This window comes from Sphaeramia orbicularis, chromosome 9 (genome assembly GCF_902148855.1).
Source record: "Sphaeramia orbicularis chromosome 9, fSphaOr1.1, whole genome shotgun sequence".
In the NCBI taxonomy this organism is placed as follows: Eukaryota; Metazoa; Chordata; class Actinopteri; order Kurtiformes; family Apogonidae; genus Sphaeramia; species Sphaeramia orbicularis.
Window position 1 is genome coordinate 32,916,818 of NC_043965.1, and position 23,765 is coordinate 32,940,582.

The 23,765-nt window shown below is 39.3% G+C and overlaps 1 protein-coding gene across 1 annotated transcript; it reads left to right on the plus strand.

Moving 5' to 3' along the window:
* The first annotated feature begins 329 nt into the window (after window positions 1–329).
* On the plus strand, window positions 330–23,033 carry rasal1 (RAS protein activator like 1). The gene is made up of 21 exons (XM_030142488.1): window positions 330–475; window positions 747–803; window positions 4,389–4,502; window positions 4,870–4,931; window positions 7,642–7,771; window positions 8,330–8,411; window positions 9,461–9,601; window positions 9,736–9,827; window positions 12,065–12,182; window positions 12,324–12,477; window positions 13,918–13,982; window positions 14,187–14,299; window positions 14,942–15,134; window positions 15,315–15,452; window positions 16,879–17,023; window positions 17,691–17,863; window positions 18,760–18,897; window positions 19,160–19,295; window positions 19,854–19,974; window positions 20,175–20,254; window positions 21,373–23,033. Exons 1-21 carry the CDS (start codon window positions 411–413, stop codon window positions 21,519–21,521), a joined length of 2,466 nt encoding a protein of 821 aa, XP_029998348.1. The 5' UTR covers window positions 330–410; the 3' UTR covers window positions 21,522–23,033.
* Window positions 23,034–23,765: the final 732 nt, after the last annotated feature.

Here is a 23,765-nt window from a genome sequence, read left to right on the forward strand (position 1 = left end):
GGCATAGCAAATAAGATCAACAGCGTGTCCTAAGAGGCAGGTACATAATTCATGAATGGTGTCAAATAAAAGATCTATTACTGACTCTACTTACACCGTAAAACATGGAAATGATTATTTATTATTTTTAATTTAGTGAAGGGCCTTTTGGATTGAAATAAGCGCTGACATAAGAGTGATCTCGCCAAAATGCCGCCCAGCTGCCCACGCTGACCCACACCGCGTAACCTTCTGGTGTGGAGCTGACTGGATGCGCGCCTCTGTCGCGCGCTGCTGGTGGGCTGTGCGCCGTCACGCGCTGGAGGTGCCGTGAAATGAAGAAAACTGAGTTGCGGAGGAGAGGAGCGTTATTTATAAGAGCGTGTATGGAAACATAAAGAGAAACCGCTCCCTAGCTTTATTCGACTAAAATGGCCAAAAATACATCTCTTTATTTTCGAATTGTCGAGGGCAGGAACCTCCCGGCCAAAGACGTGTAAGTAATTTACTAATTACCTTGGGTGTTGGGCTCAAGTCTTAGATAATGCAACAGACAAGATTGCTAAACACCTGTCAGGTTAAAAGTTCAGCTCATTTTGGAAATCTTAAATTACAGATACACCTTATAGTCTGGTGTAAACTAGTTTAATGAATTCTGTGTGATATAGTTCTACTCAAATCTGCCATAGCATGTCACTAATATGTCATCCTGAGGGATCATGTCTCATGCTGCATATCTTTTTTTTTGTTGTTGTTGCTTTCACAAGCTCCGGAACCAGCGACCCATACTGCATTGTAAAAGTTGACAATGAAGTTGTGGCCAGGTGAGTGCACATCTACATACTATCCACGCTAAAGTGTCTTCTGTAGAGCTACAGATGCAGATTATACTTCACCCCCGGACCCCTGAACACACTTCATGTCGGGTCAGTTTGTCACTGTGCTCCCCATGCCCTGCACATGTAAACCCAGGTGGAGTGTGTGTGTGATCAGGACGGTGGTGCCCACGGCGTGGCCCCTCCAACATTGAAAACCTGATACTCGTTTGGCGTTTAAAACAGCGGTAGGTAACCATGGAGAGGATGCATCAATTATTGCAGGAGGCTGTGGAAGCAAGGAGAGTTCAGAGGGGCTCAGTGTGACTGCACGATGGTTTAATGTGTGATAGTGTTTTATATTAAAGTATGTCCCCAGGAAAATAATTATGTTAATTCAAACATTTCACTTGTCACCAACCCAGATTCCAATAGGGAAAAAAGTTGGTTGTGTGCTGTAACAAGAACATGGGGTGAAGAGAGTGGATTTTACTCCATCTGGCACTGTGAGGGAAAATGGCACAATGAGTCACAACAGACACTCACACTAATTATCTTGTACTTGTAGTGTTTCTGGCTAACTGACTCCTCCAGTATGATGTTCATGGATAATGTGGCTGGTGGAGTCTAGTGGGATCTAATTGGTACAATGCATTCTGCTAAACAGAATGTTTAATTATAACAAAGGGTTGAGTTACTTTGGATTATTTCAGTATTATTGAAGACACAGTGCCACAGGAAAACAGATACCTTGGATCTAACAAGATCTGTAAAAATGATATTGATATTATGACAATAATTATTTATCCAGAGCAATTATTAAAAGACACTGGTAGCATGATGTGGACTTGAAAAGCTGTACATCTTTTAGATGGATGTAGTTATGCACAGGTTAAACTTAAGGCTGGCTGATATAGCCCAAACATTACATGTAGACATTTGACAGTGTTAATGAATGACTGTTAATTAAATATTTAATTCAGATGCAGTCAAGACAAAATATGATTTCACCGAGGCCGGCGGTAGGCATGGGCAGGGGTGGGCTCAGCCCACCCAAATGTCCGTCTTGCCCACCCAATCAAAAGTTAAGGGAAAACGTTTATCCAGTAGAAAATATAACAGACTACACTACTACTGGGTCTTATTTGCGATTGAATGGGCAGCCTACAGCCCGCCCTATTCCATCAGTGATTGGTTGTCATTCTTGTTTTGCATTTCTTGAGCGCTTCATTCACTCATACAGCAGTTCACTGTCTGTCGTCCCTTTCCGAGTTGCGGGGAAATAAGCAGCCCTCCTTGGTCACTGCTACACCTGTTGAGGTCACTGCTGCACCTATCGAGGTCACTGCTGCACCTGTCGAGGTCACTGCTACACCTGTCGAGGTCACTGCTACACCTGTTGAGGTCACTGCTGCACCTATCGAGGTCACTGCTGCATCTGTCGAGGTCACAGCTGCACCTCTCGAGGTCACTGCTGCACCTATCAAGGTCACAGCTGCACCTCTCGAGATCACTGCTGCACCTGTCGAGGTCACAGCTGCACCTGTCGAGGTCACTGCTGCACCTGTCGAGGTCACAGCTACACCTTTCGAGGTTACTGCTGCACCTGTCGAGGTCACTGCTGCACCTGTCAAGGTCACTGCTACACCTGTCAAGGTCACTGCTGCACCTATCAAGGTCACTGCTACACCTATCGAGGTCACTGCTGCACCTGTCGAGGTTACTGATGCGCCTGTCGAGGTCACTGCTGCACCTGTCGAGTTTTCTGTTTAATACTGCAATTCTCTCTACTGGAGTTTCACTGTATCTGTGACTTTTTGACATGCTCTGTCTCTGGGCTCCTGCAGAGCAGCCGGCCCAGTGTGTCTATACAATGACTAAAGCAGTGCCAGTAAAACACACACATTGGACAACACAACGCCAGTAAAACACACAGTCTCTCAGTTGTCGCCCAAGGAAGATACAAAAACCAAGTGAGGGGCAAACGATCTCTGTCATTAAATTATATGAATTATTGTAATCATTTTGTCCTGTTGCTTTATATGTATGTAGTTCCACTGACATTTGAGCCTAAAGTTCAGGGTTTTAGATGGAAAAAGAAAGATTTGTTGTTTTCTTTGTCATTTGTCACTTTTCAGATTGAATTTAAATAAGACTTTTTTGTTTGTGAAATATGAAAAATATATAATTTAGTTATTTTATTTTTACTTTTGGCCCAGTTTCAGTTGTTTGTGCGGTTGTTCTGTTGTGCCACTTTTTAGTCTGAGTTTGAACAAAAGTAGACTGCCTTATTTTTGTATAAATTCTGGCTACAGTGAGAATATTTTTTTGTGTTAGTATTTAGTATTTTTTTTTTTTTTTAATTTTCCAAGCTCATCCAATGAAAAGAAATATGCATGAAGGACTTGTAAAATCATTTTTATTTTATATTAATTAGTAAATGAACACAGATGAGCTGCTCGACAATTGAATTTCTCATTGGGGATCAATAAAGTGATTCTTATTCTTAAATAAACCCCCAAACCACTTCTTTTCACTGCCATCAGGACTGCAATTCAAATTGTCAGCCTTCAGGACACTATTCAGCTTCGCTATCATCAGTACATACTAACCAAGTTGTCCACCTATTATTTCAACCAGCCAACCCTAATATGACCAGCTAGAACTGGCCTGGGATTTCACAATGTTTTTTTTTTTCCTTTTTTAAAATTTTACACTGGATGTGTAGATTATTAATAAACAAAACAGCAAAAAACAACATTTCAAAGAGTCTTACTGTGCATTATGTCTTAAAAAATTAAAAAGATTTTAAATTAAGTAAGGCACCAATATTCGCCAATGAGTAGAGGCATATAGTACATGTAACAATTAAACTGGTGGCATTTGGCATGGTGGAGATTTATAATAATAATAATTTATCTGTAATATTATGAGGCAGTAAAGGTTGATAATATAACCAAATTACTTGCTGTCAGTTCAGTTTTATTGTATACACAGCATTCAGAAAATGAATCCAATTTTGTGCATTTCACTACAAGTTGTGACAAATGGACTCTGTTTATAGTGAGCTGAAGTAAAGATAAAAATTCTCTGTGGTAGAGATGGATGCTTTAAAAAGTCCATATTTCTGGTCAGAATGAGCTGTTAATCATTATGACATAAGACAGTTTAGTTTTATGGATATGAGGAAATATTGAAAAACTGACCTTTCCCAGAAGGTGTTTTGAAGAATAAAAGAGGAAGGTTGAATGACACAGTGTAATGTCTTTCATCAGTGGAAAACTTTGGAAAATCTAATTTTTTAATGAGGTATACATGGCTTCATGTAAACAGGAACATTAGGAGGGATGTTACTTTTCATTTGCAATTATTTGGGATAATGTCTTTTTCAGAAATAGGAAAAAAAAAAACAATATTTGCATGCACACAAACATAATCATTGACACTTTTTAATAAAACACAGTTCTACCAATGTTTCCCCTGGGATGGCTGGTATCATTCTTAACTAAAACTCCAATACTGTTGTCATTATTCCTCTGGTTCCTGTTGTTTCATATAAGCCTCTAAAGTCAGCATGTAAACTGTCTTTTTCAGGACCGCCACAGTATGGAAGAACCTTAATCCTTTCTGGGGTGAAGAGTACACACTGCACCTCCCGATGGGATTCCATTCACTGTCTTTCCATGTCATGGACGAGGACACGATTGGGTAACTGTCTTGTCCATATCTGTCTGCCAACTATTCTATGTTCATCTGCAACTCCTGAATCAACAGAGCTCAGATGCTGATTCATAGTCTTCTAAGCAATCATGTTGTTGCTCATGAATTAATATGTTTGGGTTGAAAGCTCATGCACTGGTTAAATGTTTTGGAAAGTCTCCAAGCTTTGAATAAACAAACATTATCAGGCAGATGGTAGTCCAGATAGAGTGATTAAAGGTTATTTTTTTCTTCTCCTGACCACCAGTACACTATTCAATCTGTCTTCAAACCATTTAACCCCAGCAAGAGTAAACAACTCTGAAAGCATTTTGAGGACTATTTATCAATCTATTTTTTGATTGTATTTCTACAGTCATGATGATGTTATTGGAAAGATATCTCTGAGCAAAGACACGATCGGATCTCAAGCTAAAGGTAAGGCTGAAAAAAAGCACATGGGTGTACATTTCTCATGTGATGGGTCTGCAACTAGAGCTTAGAGGGCAAACATATGTGGTTTTCCAAGATGGAGTCAAAGGTCTGAGCCAATGGAGTCAAGACTTTTTTAGACTGAACCCCTGAGAATGTCTCTGAGTGAATATTCTCACTTGAGGTTATAACTATTTTTACAGCCCCTTTACTCACAGGAAACGAAGTCATCATTCACATTAACCACAGACCAACAATATAACATGACTGGTCTTTATAAACCCAGGGATTTCTTGTAATTAGATGAATATAAAGGTGCTATAAGAAGAAAAAAAATCAACTGTAGATTCAACATTTCAGACTATGTAATATGTAGATGTCCTACGCAGGCTTTCCTGAAATCTGTCACCCTGTTACCACAACAACCCACAGCTCAACATATTGCACTTAAAATGTGATTCTTTAGATGATGTTGTTTTCTGAAATTTGTGAGTGTCTATTAGATTGAGATAGCTGCATACTGAGGATTCTTACATAAAAAGCAACCTGGTATCGCCTTCACACCTGTGATTCACTACCACATGTCACTACTGAGTCATTTACTCCCTCGTAAGAATCTTCTCACATGCATGGCCATGACAGTGTACTCCTTCTTATGTTCGATATTTTTAGTTAATAAACAGAACTAGAATGGCAGACCATGCTTCATTTTCTTCTGCTTTAATATTAAACCAAATTATAACCTTTTTGTCATTCTGGTGGTTTGTGTAACTGACTCTTACCACAGTCTAACTCCAAAGTTAACCTGGAGGTAAACCACTCTTCAGTATTATAAAAAATAAAAACATATAATCCTTCTAACTTTTATTTTACCCGGCAAGACATTAAGATCAGATTCTTATTTACAATGGCAGCTTTACAAGTGATGCAAAACATCTAAAGGAGGAAGAGAGAACAGGAGGGATAAAAGCAAACAAAAGCAATGAACAATCAACCAGACAGAATCAAGGCACATAATTAACAAAACCTAGACGACAGTAAATAAACTGCAAAGGCAAGCTGAGATGACCATGAGTAGACCTTTAAAACTGTTAATCAGGAATAAACATTTACAGGTATCATTAAAAATGTCCTTATGTAGGCACTTAAAAGCTAAGACTGAGATAAATTCATCAAGTTTTAGTGTTTTTTGTTGTCATTAGCTGCAACAAACAGAGGATGAGTTGGACTGCATTTTACTTTGCTGCAGTTACTGGCTGGCGTAAGTAAAGGGGGTGGGGGAGTATTGACCGAAAATCAGTTATAAATCAGTGTGAACCTGTGGATTTTATTGGCTTCCAAAAGGAATGGATTTGTCCTTGGCTCGACCATTCCACCAAGTTTCATGACCCAGACAGACATATATATGAGTGGTCACATTAATCTCCTTGTCAGAGGTAATAAAACTGAATTTGACATGAATGAATGAATGAATTATACTTCATATAAATTATATAACAGAGTATGAAGGACAAAATTCTTTAATCATGTCTTTACATTTTGCATATAAATAGCCATTCACATTGTATCGTTACCCAAGTATACGTTGAAATATTACTAATTTCTGCTATATATTTAATTTTCATTTAATTCTTTTTAGAAAGAGTAGAATACATGAATTGTGTTAACCGTGTTGTTTATTCCTATCTATGCTTATTATCCTTAGACATTGTTCAGTTCACATGAAAAATATTTTATAGGTATGAGGCAAAGGTGTCAAACATACAGTCATGGGCCAAAACCAGCCCTCCCAAGTATTCAACCTGGCCCACAGGATGAATTTGAAAAGTATTACAAAAAATATTACACAGAAGACATTAGTAGTCAAGGGCGTCACTGAGTCTTGACAAGTTGTTCTGATCATAAAGTTAAATGCTATATTTTTCAGTTTTGGATAACTGTTGCTAAATGTTTTTGCATTAGTAGATCCACTGTGATCTGTAAGTTGTAATGCACATGTCCAAATGATAAAATGAGGCATATTATTGTTAAAATTGCACTTTTTCTTAAGGAATTTCAGATTGTTCATAGATGTTCAGATTATTTATATTTTTTTCTGAAATTAGAGTTTGCAAATGTAAACATTTTTATACTGTAATTTTACTTTTTTTTGCACTAAAACAAAGAGAAAACTTTGGAGTTGTCATTATTTATATGTTATTATGCTTTTATTTACTGGTCCAGCATAAGGTGTGACATTTCTGCATTAACACATCTATAAACATCTAAGTGGCATCATACTGACATACTTAAGCTATTTTCATTAGAATTAATGTTATAATGTGTAATCACTAAATTTAATGCTGATGAGGCTCACATTGCTGACTCCACAATTCCATGATAAATCAAACTACTTTTTTGTTATTAAAAAATCACGGGAAGGAATGCTTCTAGGACCCAAAAAAGAGTTTGTTCGAGGTGCTCTTTGGAAAAAGGGATTCATAAAGTAGATGACAAACAGGAAGACAACGCCAAGGCCCTCTCTTTAAGCATTAAAATGGCTTTATTTTGTTGACCATGCCTTGAGAATAAAGGTGTTTTAATGCTTAAAGAGAGTGCTTTGGAGTTTTCTTCCTGTTTGTCATCTACTTTTTTGTTATTATTTTGACTAAGAGCCATAGTAATAAAAATGATATACTGTGTCCTGAATGACAAATGATCTGTTTGGACTTGACAGGGTTAGATAGCTGGCTGAACTTAACGAGGGTCGACCCAGATGAGGAGGTCCAAGGGGAGATCCATCTGAGTCTGGAGCTGCTGAAAGACACAGAAAAAATCAGTTTAAGATGTCAAGTCATTGAGGCCAGGTATGAACACAACTGTAAAGAAAATGTAAGGAAGAAGAGCTCAAGGATGGACTGCAGGAGTGGGATTAGAAGGCAGGAAGCATGCATGTTGAAGTCTGTGTATCTGATGGGGTTGGGGTCAGTTTGCGAGTGTTGCTACCACCACATATCTTGTCCTACTGTATACATGTTGGTCGTTAATCATTTGATGAATTTATGTAGCTGAGATTCTTATCGCGTGGCCTGGCTCTGTCATAACTAATTCTGAGCCAAAATCTTATCACTGACACCCCGCAGGCCTCGTCGCTCGCTCCCTGAGTCATCCTGCTACTATCACACCCTCACTCACTGCAATCTCTGTGTTTCAGGCAGGGCACTAATGAGCATGTCAATCAGGGCTCGACAGTGTTACTCAAACACGCTCAGATGAAGGTGAATTAAACTTGAAAGAATGAGGTCAAGAGCAAAACAGTGGTTTCAGCCATACCACACTGAGCATTTAATTTGCAGAGCAGGTAATTGGAGTTTGTTTAGAGTTTAAGTGTTTTGAACAGTGTTTTGGTCTGGTGATATCTGCAGAGACCTTGCTCCAAGAGACATCTCTGGTACCTCTGATCCATTCGCCAGAGTTATTTTCAACAACCACAGCGCAGAAACTTCGGTAAGCTGTATGTGTGTGCATGGGCTGTATGTTCTGGGGTTGATGGAGTGAGATGTTCCTGTTCTTCTGTTGTAATTCATTGTTAGATAACACTGTTTGGATTGTCTGCATGCAGTGATAATTTACAGAGTATTTGTGACATTTCAACAGCTAATGTTTGATACTTAGCATGTAATTAAAACCAAAGTTTGTTGTCTGGATTTCAAGTTTAGCCAACTTTTTTATTACAAAAACAAAACAGTAGGAAAGCAAGGACGGGTATTCTGGCCCGCTTGATGAACACCATCGTTCCATTGTTCTTTTTTTCTTCCACTATCTAAATGATCACGTTGAAAGACTCACTTGCTACATCTGAGATGCAGTTACACCCTGAAAATAATGAGTGTTGACAAAGTCTGTTTATGAGAGTTAGCAATTTCAATACCAAGACCAACTTCTTCATGTGCACATGTCCACCAAAGCAACTTCTTTTCTGACTTCTATGCTGTCGACACTATTTTGAAAATACACTGTGGCAGTATCTTGCACTCTGCACTGCCCAAGACAAGTGTTGTTGGTTCTTAGAAAACTTTTACCACTATTCCAGGAGGGTGCCAGGACCACCTAAATAACCCTGGTACATTGCAATGAACTGTGCAGATAGAACTGGTTAATACAATACTGAAGACCAATAAATATATCAAACTGATTTGATTAAAAGTGATGTAGCAAATACTTAAATCAAAAAAATGAGATTTGAGTTTCCCTTTAGACTGTTTTTAGTTAACAAAACTTCTCCTGTCAATACTCATCTGAAAACTCTTTCTGAATAATGTTTCATTGTCAGGTTATGTAGACAGAAACAATTATAAATAGCATTGAAAAAAGGTGATGTAACTGCGTCCTGTCTTACAAAGGTTAAAAAACTCAATGCTGTTGAAGTGTTATCACGTCTTTTGTAAATTCTCTGTGGAATCCAGATTAAGAATTGCCACTTGTATGAAAGCACACTTTGTCACTTGTTTTGTCCCTTACACATTGAAGAGAAATGTGAACATTGTGGGTTTCAGATTATCAAGAAGACTAGATTTCCTCACTGGGGAGAGACTCTGGAGCTGGAGCTGGACCCACAGGAGCTGAGGGAGGAGGGGTCTGTTAATGTGGAGGTCTGGGATTGGGACATGGTGGGCAAGAATGACTTTCTAGGAAAGGTAAGGACACTGTGACTATTAAACATAATACAACAGTCATCAGACTTCAGGTCTTAGCCACTGTATAAAATCACCTTCCATTTAATAAGTTGTTGAAATCTGATATTTTTCAAGCTTGTTTGTTTTTTCCACAGGTGGAAATCCCCTTTGCTTGTTTGCACAAGACACCTCTGTTAGAGGGCTGGTTTCGTCTTTTACCCTTGGGAAATAGTGAGGGTGATGCTGGGTGAGGATTATAGGTGTGCTTGTTTGTGTTATGTGGTGAGTTTGTGTGCTTGTAGAACTGAGACAGCCATTGCTTCTGGAGTATTTTAAGACTCAACTCAAGCAGCAGCCACCAACATGTCTTTTAGAAATATATTCAAAGGAGGTATCCGTTCCCCTGTATCTTCCATGCATTTGAATAAACATTCACACATTCACAGGTGTGGAGCAGAGTCCTCTGCCAGCATCTGTTCCTTGAGATAATTTTAGAACAAAGGAAGCTGAATGAACTGCAAAAGAATAGTGTCAAATGAATCTCAGAGTTTCATTAGGAAATGAGTCACCATTTAAAGGGCTGTTAGAGGGAGCACACTGCTGTGAAGAAACTGAGACCTACTTTCATGATGGTAAAAAAAGAGAAGGAAATGTCACTGCAAAAGTTATACCCTTTGGGACATATCTGTTTCAACGTCTTGTTTGGGAAAACAGTGGAACCCTTTGACAGTTTTCTTGATCAGTGGCAGTTTGTTCAAGGCAGTAACACAGAGAAACCATAAGAAGCTATATTATTCAGTTGCAGCTTTTAAACATTTTAATACGGTCATTAAGTGTTTCCCCTTTACTACAGATTTTAGTGATCTTTGTAAAGTTATTGCAGAGTGTAGATCTGCAAGAAGACATCTCTTTGGCTGCTCACTCCACAGAAAAAGCTATTAATAATCTGATACCAAAAGACATGTTTCAAAGAACTGTGAATAAAATAAAGCAAAAATGAAAAACACAAGCAAAAATACACTATATTGCGAAAAGTATTTGCTCACCTGCCTTGACTCGCATATGAATTTAAGTGACATCCCATTCCTAGTCTATGGGGTTCAATATGAGGTTGGTCCACCCTTTGCAGCTATAACAGCTTCAGCTCTTCTGGGAAGGCTGTCCTCAAGGTTTAGGAGTGTGTTCATGGGAATTTTTGACCATTCTTCCAGAAGCACATTTGTGAGGTCACACACTGATGTTGGACAGAAGGCCTGGCTCTCCGCACTAATTCACTCCAAAGGTGTTCTATGGGGTTGAGGTCAGGACTCTGTGCAGGCCAGTCCAGTTCATCCACACCAGACTCTGTCATCCATGTCTTTATGGACCTTGCTTTGTGCACTGGTGCACAGTCATGTTGAAATAGGAAGGGGCCAGCTCTAAACTGTTCCCACAAAGTTGGGAGCATGGAATTGTGCAAAATGTCTTGGTATGCTGAAGCATTCCCAGTTCCTTTCACTGGAACTAAGGGGCCAAGCCCAGCTCCTGAAAAACAACCCCACACCATAATCCCCCCTCCACCAAACTTTATACTTGACACAATGCGGTCCCACAAGTATCGTTCTCCTGGCGACCGCCAAACCCAGACCCGTCCATCAGATTGCCAGATGGAGAAGCGCGATTGGTCACTCCAGAGAAGGCGCCTCCACTGCTCTAGAGTCCAGTGGTGGTGTGCTTTACACCACTGCATCCAGCGCTTTGCATTGCACTTGGTGATGTATGGCTTGGATGCGGCTGCCCGGCCATGGAAACCCATTCCACGAAGCTCTCTGCGCACTGTTCTTGAGCTAATCTGAAGGCCACATGAAGTTTGGAGGTCTGTAGCGATTGACTCTGCAGAAAGTTGGTGACCTCTTCGCACTATGCACCTCAGCATCCGCTGACCCCGCTCCGTCAGTTTACGTGGCCTACCACTTCGTGGCTGAGTTGTTGTTGTTCCCAAACACTTCCACTTTCTTATAATACAGCTGACAGTTGACTGTGGAATATTTAGGAGCGAGGAAATTTCACGACTGGATTTGTTGCACAGGTGGCATCTTATCACAGTTCCACGCTGGAATTCACTGAGCTCCTGAGAGCGACCCATTCTTTCATAAATGTTTGTAAAAGCAGTCTGCATGCCTAGGTGCTGGATTTTATACACCTGTGGCCATGGAAGTGATTGGAACACCTGATTCTGATTATTTGGATGGGGGAGCCAATACTTTTGGCAATATAGTGTATATAGAAATGCAAAAATGTATAATATATACTGCATACTGTATATAATATTTCAATATATAAAAATGAAGAAAATACAACCTCTGAAAAAGCTAAAATTAGTTCAGGGGTTCATGTTTATTCAATGATTTTTCTTTTGTGTAAATGTTTTATTCCATCTGGTGGTTTACCTCAGCATGGGATTTAGGAACACTGAGATTCTGTGGTATTTTCTTCTGTTCCCAGTGGAAAGCTTGGAGCGCTCCGCCTGAAGGTGCGTTTAGTGGAGGATCGTATTTTACCATCTGTGTACTATCAGCCACTCATCGACCTCCTGGTTGAGTCAGTCATTTCTCCAACGGAGGTCAGCAACTTTACCTCTGGTTATATATTCATATGCTCAGTTTTCAAATATAAAAACACACCTTTAATTGCAGGTTAGTTTATTTGAATGTTGGTCTTGGGTTCTTCTGGGCTGACACCTGAGTTTTGTTTTTCTTACCAGGTTGAGGATAGCAGTGCTTTGACCATGCTGGAGGAGGTGACAACAGTTGAGAGTCGCCAGGATGTGGCAATGACCCTGGTGAAAATCTACCTGGGTCAGGGCCTGGTGGTTCCATTCTTGGATTACCTGAACACCCGAGAGGTCAACCACACCTGTAAGCCCCAAATAACAAGATGCAACAAATCAGATTTGTCTAAAAAAGTGTCTGTAAGAGCCATTTGTGTATGTTGTATCTAACTATGATATGTAGAAAGTAAGTTTTGTAAGTTATTTTGTTGGCAGTTTGTTCTATGTTGACGACCTTGTATTTTTAGCTATAATTCAGTAAGATTAGCTTGAGATATTTCACATATGCCTACGTAGCTACAAACACTTGACATGCAATAACTGTGATTACACAACACAAACTGTTCATAAGACCTGCATTTCTCTCTGTGAGTCAGTGTTTATATTAGTCAGAGGTTGGGACATGGCAGTTTGTGGTTATTGCTCCACTCCTCATAGACCTTCTGAGGTTTGCTGCTATTTAACTCTACATTGACATTTAGGTCTCTGAATACTGGCGTCATGGTCTGTGTGTGGGAAGTTTAAGCCTACAGCACTATATTTATTACCCTGATGCCAATTACTTACCCAGTAGTCTTTTCATGGCTCCTCTGTGTGCTTTATTAGTCATGTTTTTTGCCTCCACACCACATCCTAATGTAATTCACACAGAGTTGTGCTTTGGTCTTTGAGTTTCTATTGGTGTAGTTTGAGATAATAAGCATAGTGCCTAAGTTTCCATAGCAACTCCACATGATCCTGGTAACTGGTTGATCAGGGATTGATGCCGTGAGCAGATAAGCATTAATCTTAGACACAAGGGCATGGAAATATACTGTACACTGTGCCCACTGGGCTGCCATGTAAACATATCATTTGTCATGTTGCTTGATCTCTAAGACCAACATTTCTCACCTGACAGTCAAGTCCTGTTGCCATGGAAATATCAGTATTGTCACCTTGAAGGATTTATGTAATGTTGCAGAAAGGTCAGTGTGCCCTCAGTTTTGACGTTAAGCTCTGTTTTCCTGAAGCTGATTGGCTGATGGGCATACATACGCATGCACTACATCAAAAAGAATATAAAGAATGCACACACATAAATCATGTACGTGTGCCACAAAGAGCTTTAAATGAGGGCAGAAACAAAATATCTTAATAAAAACTCCCAGTAAACTTAATGAAAGAATGTTTCAGCATGATTATGTGCCTGATGAAAATGTCTGATACTGAAATGAGGTTTTGTTACATCTGTTGAGAGATATACAACAAATACAGGGCATTCTTTGGATTTTTATGTCTGCAGTCACTCCTAAAGCTCAGAATTATTGATTTATCCTCAAGTTATGTTTCACACTTTGAACAGTAAATTACACATTTCAGCCTTGGGCACTCAATCTAGATGCAGACATTTTGATACAACAAAACAGACAACACAGCGCTTTTAATTCCAGAATGTTTGACTCAAATCCTATTTCTTGATAATGTAAGCTTCATGTTTCCTATTCTTATTAAACCAAATCAATCATTTTTTGTTCAAATCCCACAGCTGATCCAAACACATTATTTCGCTCCAACTCACTTGCTTCTAAAGCCATGGAACAGTTCATGAAGGTATGTTTGCATAAGTATTGATCCATTTTTTAATTATACCAAATGATTTTTCTGTAAAATATCTTAATTTTCAAAAGAAATTTTTACCTTCATCATTTCAAATGTCCTTCCTACTTATTTTCCACAGAGATTGTTACCCTTTATAGTCTCTGTCTGTACCAAAGTGCATGTGATTAGCTGTATATGTTATTGTTTTCCGGTCAGGCTGTTGGCATGCTGTATCTGCATGAGGTTCTGAAGCCAATCATTAATCGTATCTTTGATGAGAAGAAATATATTGAACTGGATCCATGCAAGATCGACTTGAACCGCACAAGGTATAATACAAATAATGCGTATTTCAGACCCTCAGTAATCCTCTTTAGGTTTCACAGGTGTTTTCTTTGTGTCCCAGATTAAAACAGGGAATTTGCTGATGTAGATTCATGTGTGTACTTCACAATCTGTGTGTTAAAATGGGCAAGTGGGAAGCTGCCACAGGAGACCGATCACTTCCTTTACACTTTGCCCCTGAGACGACGATATCAGTGGAAGAAAATGAAAAAAAACAAGAATGCAAAAAGGGGGAAGGCTGTTGCTTGGCAACTGCTATGAACCCCTGAGATGTCTATCTCTGACATGGAGGGAGATCCAGGATCTAAGTCTACAGTAGATCTGCTTGCCCCTATCTTATTTGTTGTCTCCAGTCTCTATCTATCTTCCTTAACAGCCTAAATCCAATACTCACTATCTGGCCTTATGTCTAATCTTTGAAATGGTATGTTCTTATATGTAATGACATTATCAGGACAAGAGGGATGATTGGTTGTATTACAAGAGCTACTATAAATTAGAGTGTACACTGTGTTAGTGTGATTATTTCGGAGCAGCTCTACAGCATGAGTATTATCACTAGTACTTTGCTATAGGACTGTTTACTTGTGTCAAATGATTGAGTGTTTCTTTCTCTGTTTCCAAAGGCGGATTTCATTTAAGGGTGCAGTGTCAGAGGCAGAGGTGCGGGACAGCAGTGTGGAGATGCTGCAGATCTATTTAACCAGCATCATTGAATCAATAGTGGGCTCAGTCGATCAGTGTCCACCAGTCATGAGAGTGGCCTTCAAACAGCTGCATAAGAGGGTAGAGGAGCAATTTGCTGAACCTGAGAACGAGGTCAGTCCGGATCAAAGCATACTGAAAACAAATTAAAGCCAGCTCTGCAGTGTGCATTAGCTACAGTATATTGATTTTACATCGTCCTTACATGGTATATGTCCATCCACAGCTCTTACACTAAAAGGAAATCCTCAGATTCATTGATATTTCTGTCAAAAATCTCCTCATTTCTTTCAGGATGTGAAGTATCTGGCAATTAGTGGATTCTTTTTCCTGCGTTTTTTTGCGCCCGCTATCCTCACACCTAAACTGTTCCAGCTGAGGGATCAGCATGCTGATACACGTACGAGCAGAACACTGTTACTACTGGCCAAGGTATCATTCAAAACACAGATCTACAAACAAACACAGCAATGAATAATTTATTCATGCCTAGACATCACACTTGAGTGCAGAAAAAGCAAACAGTTTAGATGAGCTTGCACAGCAGCTGATGTATGTTTACTGGGAGGAAATTTAATATGCAGGTGGGAATAGAAACATATATGAATCAAGAATATCACACATTGTATGCCTGTACTGGCAGTGTGAAGTATAAGACATACTGTTAGACGATTAGAATATGCAGGTATTTCAACAAAATCAACTAGAGGTAAAGCCATTTTGAATGTAATGTCAGAGCTCTGAGGTGCATATAGAAATATTAATCAAAAATGTTTTTAATATTTTCAACAATTACACTATTATGCAGGTGTTTTTTTGCATCACTGTAAGCTGGAAGCTTTGGAACACCTTCTACTGTGGGCTCAAGACTCAATTACATTTACCTGACAGCATCTCACAGCCTATGGCACCACAGCTCAGGTGTGATTTCACCTTTCAGCGATGTGAAATCACAATCATTTTTGACGCATATCGATGTATTGCATCTTTAGTTTTCTATATTTCTACAAATGACTACCTTTTCATCAGTTAATACAATCAGTGCTTAGAGAATGTTTTGAAAATTTGATTCCAACAGTCTAATAATATAAACAATGGCATCTCCTCAATAGCAGTATCTGAATGATGTGCCTCAGAACATGAAGATTACAAAAACAAAATATAAAAGTGCATTACAGGTTGAGATGTGAACATTCTCTGGCCTCATGATTCAATTTCAATGTTATGACACATCTTATGAAACATATAAACATCATATTTTGTGTCAAAATCTCATTTTAACAGGAAATAAGTCAAGTTTTAAAATACAGTCACCATTAACAGCCCTTTCCTTGTGACTCTTAGGAAAGGTGCCTTGCGGGTTGTAACTAAAAACTCACTCTGCCTTTGAATGACAGAGCCCCTGATTGTCTCAAAAATAAACACACCCCTGAAAGCATGCACATTAAAAAGAGGGGCGTCATGGTCACATTAAAAAAGTGAAACCTTGCTCTAGTGTGTGTGGTGTCTGTGGTTGCTGTCCGTGGTGCTGAAGTGCTGTTGCCATGGGTCCTTCTACAGAGAAAGGGAACATGCTATTTTTACCTCTGTGTATGCTGCGACCAGACTGTGGTTCAAAGCACAGCATCAGAGAGGGTGTAGAGAGGGACTTCCTCCTCACCCTAAGCCAGGTGTGGGCTGGACAAAGGGCCTCACAGCATGCTTGGCCTCAGGGACCCTTTTGATCTCAGACTTTGAGTTATGCAGTCACTCGCACTCAGTTACAGTCAGACTAGAAAGTCTACAAGAAGCTAGAAGAAAATGCATGCTTTGAAAAGTGAATATTAAGTGAAATTTGTTGTGTCTCTATCATTGCCAGGCTTTACAAAGTGTGGGGAACTTAGGCCTTCAGCTCGGTCATGGAAAGGAGCAATGGATGGCGCCTCTTCATCCCATCATCCTTCGTAGTGTGGCCTGTGTTAAAGACTTTCTGGACAAGTTAATCGACATAGACCATGACATTGGTAATGCTGATCACATTGAACACACCACTAAACTGGTAATGAAGAGGAAAGTTCAGAGATCATGCTGCAGAGCTCATCAGCCGCAGGCCAGGTGGTAGTGTAGCAGCTGATATCAGGATTAAGTGAAACAGCACTGTAGCCCTGTGGTGAAATATTCATAACAAGGTAGAAGCTTTGAAAAGAGATGACATGGTTAACGAGTTGGCTGGGAGTTGGAGTGAAAAGCCACAGGTGATTGTACACGCCACAGTGGTTAGCCAACGCGTCTTGGCTGCTTTCTCACCATCATGTGTCAGTAAGGCTGTTGTTGTGAAACACCTTCCCCCTTTGACATATCATGTTTCAGTCTCCTTCTGCCATCACACCCACTGTTTTCTCTTAAAGGCCAGTTTGACATTTAATGCTCTTCAGGTGGATTTGTTGGACAGAAGTGGACGTTGTTATGCCTCTTTGAAGCTGTCCTTCACATGGGCATGGAAGGAGGTTTAGATGCCATTAATAATTAAAACCTAAAAATAAAGAAATATCATATGATCTAAACATAGTGTATATTATCTTTGTTTATTGCTATAGCACCACCTTGTGTCTGCACAGGTAGACATTCCAAGTATATGAATAGTGTTTGTTTTGATCCTGTTTTGAAACTCTCCCCTTTTTTGCTCTGCAGCGACTGAGGCACCTCTGAGGGCTGTTTTCATGCCATCAGTGACAGTTAAAGAAGGATACCTCCACAAACATAAGGCAGAGGGGCCCCAACTGCTATCCAGGTTTGCCTTCAAGAAACGTTACTTCTGGTTGACGAGTGAGACGCTGTCGTATGCTAAAACCCCTGACTGGCAGGTAAGCACGAAGAAGGCAGCTGCATTGTATTCCAACATCCGTATCAGTGGAAGAAAACCTGCAAATTCTATGTTTATACATGATTCAGTCACACACTGTCATAACTATCAGAATTATCCTCAACATGCCTGACAGATAAATGCTTATTAATTCTTTTGTTTTTGTTTTTTTCACAAGTTAGAAATAAACTTTGAATCAAAGTCATGTAAAAGTGAGTCATTTATTATTAGAAGTTGATATGCCCTCTGATGATGAATTAATCACTGGGTCTGTCCTTTGAAGGACGTTATCAAGCTGGCTCATAAAAAGAGGGAACATTTTACTCATCCTCAGCTTGCTTAATGCATTTGTGTGAAGTTGTGATCTCCTTGTGAGGACATCATTAGTGTTATTAGTATTTGGTGCCTAACCTTGTGATAATGATCATTCACCAGCCAGAGACTGAGAGATACAGAGGGGACAGGCTCTCTCTAGCCCAGTAAAAAGCTCCCTCTTTGAGCCAGTCTCTGCTTTGTGTGACTGGAATAAAGGCGAGGGTTAATTGAAGGCTCTGGATATTCATGCTAACATTGCAAATCAGATTTCACACAATGTCCTGGCCCCTTTCCTCCATGTTGGAACACTCCAGTCTCAGCGAGGCAAGCTCCCATTGGAAGTGGCTGATTTACACTTTAAAGTGGCCTTCTCTGCCATGCTGATCTCATTACATCTTCTTCCTTGTTTCACAGTGTCTTATATCCTAATGCGTACAAAATATTTGAGTTCAAGACGCTGCTTCATTAATTAGCTACATGATAATATGTCACATTTATTTAAGTCAGATGTATGATCCATCATAACCAGTCTGTGTATACTCATCTTAATTGGTGTTGTGATGTGTGGTTGAATTGTTGCAGGTGCGCTCTTCAACTCCGGTTCAGTGCGTGTGTGCAGTGGAGAGGGTGGATGAAAATGCCTTTCAGCAGCAAAATGTAATGCAGGTCATCACCCAGGACAACGACGGGCAGCTGCACACCATGTACATCCAGTGCAAGGTGCATTGGTACTGACACCAGCCAGTCACAACACAACTGTTGACCTTTCTTTATTTTTCCATAAAATACTTTTGGAGCATATGGCATAATCTTGTTTTTTTGTCAGCTATTTCATCCAGAGTTCACTGTGGTAGACATACATTGAATATCAGATATAATTCTGCTGAGATTTTTCTAATATTAAAAAGCAATAGTAGTGTTTCTTGACTGATGAATCTCCTGCTTTAATTTATTATATATTTCGTGATATGCTTGTCTGTAGAATGTGAACGAGCTCAACCAGTGGCTGTCTGCGATCAGAAAAGTCAGCATCTACAATGAGCGCATGCTGCCCTCTTTCCACCCAGGAGCTCATCGCAGCGGCAAGTGGACCTGCTGCCTACAGACGGACCGTGCTGGTAATCCTACTTAAATTATTCCCGAATCTGCAAATCCTTTAACAAGGACTTGGGATGACATTGATATGTTTAACCTTTCTTTTCTTTTCTATTTTTTTTTTTTTTTTTTACTATGTTCTCTGGCATATTTTAAAGATCAGTTTGTTAGTGTGACAGAATGTGCTGAATTTCACTCACAATGGACTTATCATCAGTATTTAAACAGAATCATCAACTTCTTTGTTGCTACCTTCAAACAGTGACCCCTCAGTTTGTAGAAGATAAGTTTATGTTGCTTGAGTGGAGAATGAGAGCTCAGAATCATAATTAGATTTTTTTCTGACCAATTACAGTTTGTCAGTGTATTAGAGCGAGTATAACTCCTTGTGTAATGTGTGCACAAAGACAATTACAGTTCCTCTTAACACCAGTGGTGATGCTATATTGTTTATGTGACACATGTTAAGCCCTGGATAACGCTAATTGTCAGTACTGTGGTAAAAGTGGAGCATATATTATGTTAAAGTGCATAAGGCTCAGGTAGGGGACATGACTGTTATATAAAAGGCTGGTTCTCAGTTACAGGGTGTAGTCGAACCCACTCTGCTGTGACTCTGGGTGACTGGAGTGACCCACTGGATCCTGACGTGGAGACTCAGACTATATACAAGCAGCTTCTCCAGGGCAGAGACAAACTCAGGTTGGTGGAGAAAATAATGCTCAAATATCCTCTATCTCCTGCAGTTCACATATTGGACACTAGAGGTCTATGTTGCAGCAGTGGGAGGCACTAATGTGGCGTTACTGCTGATAATATTACTGCCACTTTATGAAAAGACAAAATAGCTTTGAGAAGATAGTCATCGATAATGTAATTAATGTTCCTTATTGATATTTCAGGAAAAAGTATCTGGAGATGCCAGACACTGATCAGACACCCAGCAATAAAGAAAAGACGATAAACTCTGACATTCATCCAGGTAAGGCTCCAGCTATTATATCTTAAAGCGCAGATATTCAACCATAGTTATGTCTGTGAAAACCCTGTTTTACAACTTTGATTAAAGATCCAATGAGTCTGTTTACAACAGAGCTCAGCAAAAGAATCACATTTTCATTATCATTGTGATATGAACATGTGGGAAAAACAAAAGCAAAAGACACAAATAAGTCTCAAGAGTTAAGTAAGTGTGACTGTTTATCACAACACATCCAAACACATAAACCAAAGCTTATTTTTCTAAAAACTTGCTGAAAATACCTTAAGATTACTTAATTATGGAAGCTGATTTCCGGATAGTTCTTATATTTCAAGAGTTTTTTTGCTAATAGTATTTTTGAAGGACAGTGTGTGACATTGAGCTTTAATTTCTTCTTATTATGTCTAATTAATGAATTGAGTATTCATGTGGAATTGTCTAATAAACTATAATCAAAATCATTTAATTTCTTTATTAAGTCAGTATAGACACTGACATTGGAGCCAGTATACACCTTTCAATGTCTGTTTAACCCTTCGAATCCTAAACAGTCACCAGCAACCAAAAGTATCTACTAATCTAAGCTTTTAACCACTAACTCTATCAATACATTGAAATAATTTAAGAAAAGTGGAGTTTCTCAGCTTTTGACCCATTTGGACATTCGAAGGATCAGTAGTGAACATGGAAACACTGTCATCCTGTACAACATTGATTCACCAGTAAAATCCATGTAACACTGATGGCAAATGCTTGTTTCTACATTCATTTCATGATGTTTTGCTGAAAAAGTAACCTTTGTCCAGTTTTCTCTGGTTTGATATAATAACCTGAATACATTCTGAGCTTTTATGAACGTCTACATGATCATCAAATTAAATATTGGAAAATCACTGGAAAATGTGAACTGCAGAGGATTATACTATAATAAATGGTGGTAAATCTCTTAGGAATGGTTAAATATAGAGGAAAAATTATTTGGAAGTCACCACAAAAATAGTTCTAGGTCTCTTAGGTTTAATGCAATACTAAACAATGTTATAACACATCTCAGATTTGTTTGTTTTTTCCATGCAGGTGTAGTCCAGTTCTTCATGCATCATTTCTCTGTCTTATAGATGGTGCAGAGAGCAATGTTCACCTCCTGAAGACAGGTCAAAGTGTTGCAGCGCGAGTGTTGGCAGTGATCGAAGACCTGGAAAAGGCTCACGTCACTTTCCAACGCAGAGAAAAGGAGGACACCACCTGTGTCATTCTGAATCCCTAGCCTGAACTTGCAGTGGGATCCACACTGATGCCCGAGGGAGGCCCAGTGTTCTGTACCAACACGAGTGAGCATCAGATATTCACTTGATTGCCGGGGAAGAAAAGTGGCCACAGGGGGCAACCTCTTCCAGCCTTTTAGAGCATTTTCCTCTGTATGAGTGAGGGGAGTTGTGTCACTTTGAATCTTTTGTATTCTCTGAGTGCCACCAACTGCAGCAGCGTCAGGGAGAGATTATGATACTTGATGATAAAGGGGGCTGAGGGACTTTGAAACATGACCTGACTTGATATTTTTTATGTAGATAAGAAGCAATCTGTTGCATGGCCTGCATCCACTTGTTGTGAAATGTGAAAAGAATTTTTTATATTTTGACATACTGTAAAGGACCCTGGTCCAATGTTTTTATGCAAAAAAGCTTGTTGTAGTGTAATGTACAGTAACTGAATGTAAGGTGTCTTTTAAATATTGCTTTTTACTAATATTTTGTATCAATGAAAGCAAGTAGTCACTGGCCGCAATGTAGCAAGCAACATTGTAGATAATACCCCTACTCTATGAATTGCCACAGTAAAACATTGCCTGTGCAGTGAGCAAAGTGAATAATATTTTAACAGTGAGTGAACACGATGTTGCTTTGGGCCCTTTATACAAAACAATGTGCTTTTGTTTGGTGCTGTCGCCAGTGCACTTCAGTTTAACTGTTTGAATCTGTCCTGCTTATTCAGAATGTTTTTTTTTTTTTTTTTGTGCAGTCTATGATACATTATTTAAGCCATTCCAAATATATGGGTAATATTTACCTGCTAAATTCATACATTTAAAAGATCAATTTGTAACGGAAGCTTCAATTGTAATACATTTTATTAAGATTTTGGTGCCACTGTATTTGGCTCACAAGTGTCAGCATAACTTTGAAATGCCAATTGTTTTGTTTTTTTAATGAAAAAAAAAAAAAACAATATTGAAGCTTTCAAGTGAAATTTGCTTATTTATGCGAGACACTTGAACTGTACATGGACATGTTGTGAAGCCATTTCTCATAGAGCGAGTAGTGTTTAGTGTCTTTTGTCTTAAGCAGAGAAGGTCAGTGACTGTAATGGAGATCAGATCTGTGATCTCAGATAGCCTCAGCAGGCCACCCTGCCTCTGAACATTACATTTTGTTCTGGTACAGCTACTGTAGTGTATTTTTGACTTTTACAGCAAGATCTGTAGAATGTTTATGTGTAATTCTTCCTGCTTTAGGGTAAAAATTATAGCATACCTGCCAGACATGACAATCAAAAGTGTACACTGAAACTGCTCTTCAGTACTATGGTTTTCTAATGATTGCTGAAACTGGCTAAAATAATCTGCTCTATTAATGTTCCCTACAGGAGGGCTTTTACGGGAAAAAAAGAAAACACTTCCTGTACTTTATTTTGCAAGTACACTAATGGTTTGTTCCAAGTGAATTGTTACTGTGAACTAAAACAAATGTATTGTTCAGTAAACTTTTCATTCATCAACAAATCTAATGAGTCCCTTTAAGTTAACGTCCATTGTTCAGTGGAAACATGTTTATTTAATGGCATTTGACCATTTTTTTGTTGCTTAGTTTGATGATCAACAGTCTGACTCAGCACAGAATGACATTCATTCATTCATGAAATTAGAAGAAATATTATTACAGATCCCAGAGCAGCCTCACGGTGACATGGTTACCACGTCACTCCTTCAAATTAATAATTTAATCAAACTGCCATCATCACAGACGTTACGATCCAACAGGACTCCAAATTTGATGTCAAACTATGCCGCACAAACAATGTTTGCAGCCGTTCTTCCTCCCGGCCTTATTTAAATGCTAATGAGATCAGACCTACCTGCAGTGATGCAGCAGCCTCTGCTGACTCTCTCATTAGGCATGAGAGGTGAACGATGAGAGGAGGCAGGGCCCAGGGTTTAGGCACCATCACTAGGTTCAGGCTGACCTCTGAGCTGCTGTGTTTGTTGAACAGGAAGCTGATTTGCTACAGGCGTTTGGAGAGTGGTCTGCCGTAGTATTCACCAGCCCTCAGCTCTTCAACACACCACCAAAATACAGAGGCCAGTGACAGTAAAATGAACGTAAAGCAAATTTACTGCCAGTGAGGACTGTTTCTGCTGCACTCCACAGCTCTAGGAAACCTCATTTATATCCATATAATGAGGTGCAGAGCACAGAGCAGCTCGGGGAAAAGGAAATGGAGGAGCTAAATGGGG

Coding starts and splice junctions, on each gene's coding strand:
- rasal1 (XM_030142488.1), top strand. CDS start 411: ATGGCCAAAAATACATCTCTTTATTTTCGAATTGTCGAGGGCAGGAAC. Junction 13,983..14,186: donor CCATGGAACAGTTCATGAAG/GTATGTTTGCAT, acceptor TTTTCCGGTCAG/GCTGTTGGCATGCTGTATCT. Junction 14,300..14,941: donor ATCGACTTGAACCGCACAAG/GTATAATACAAA, acceptor CTGTTTCCAAAG/GCGGATTTCATTTAAGGGTG.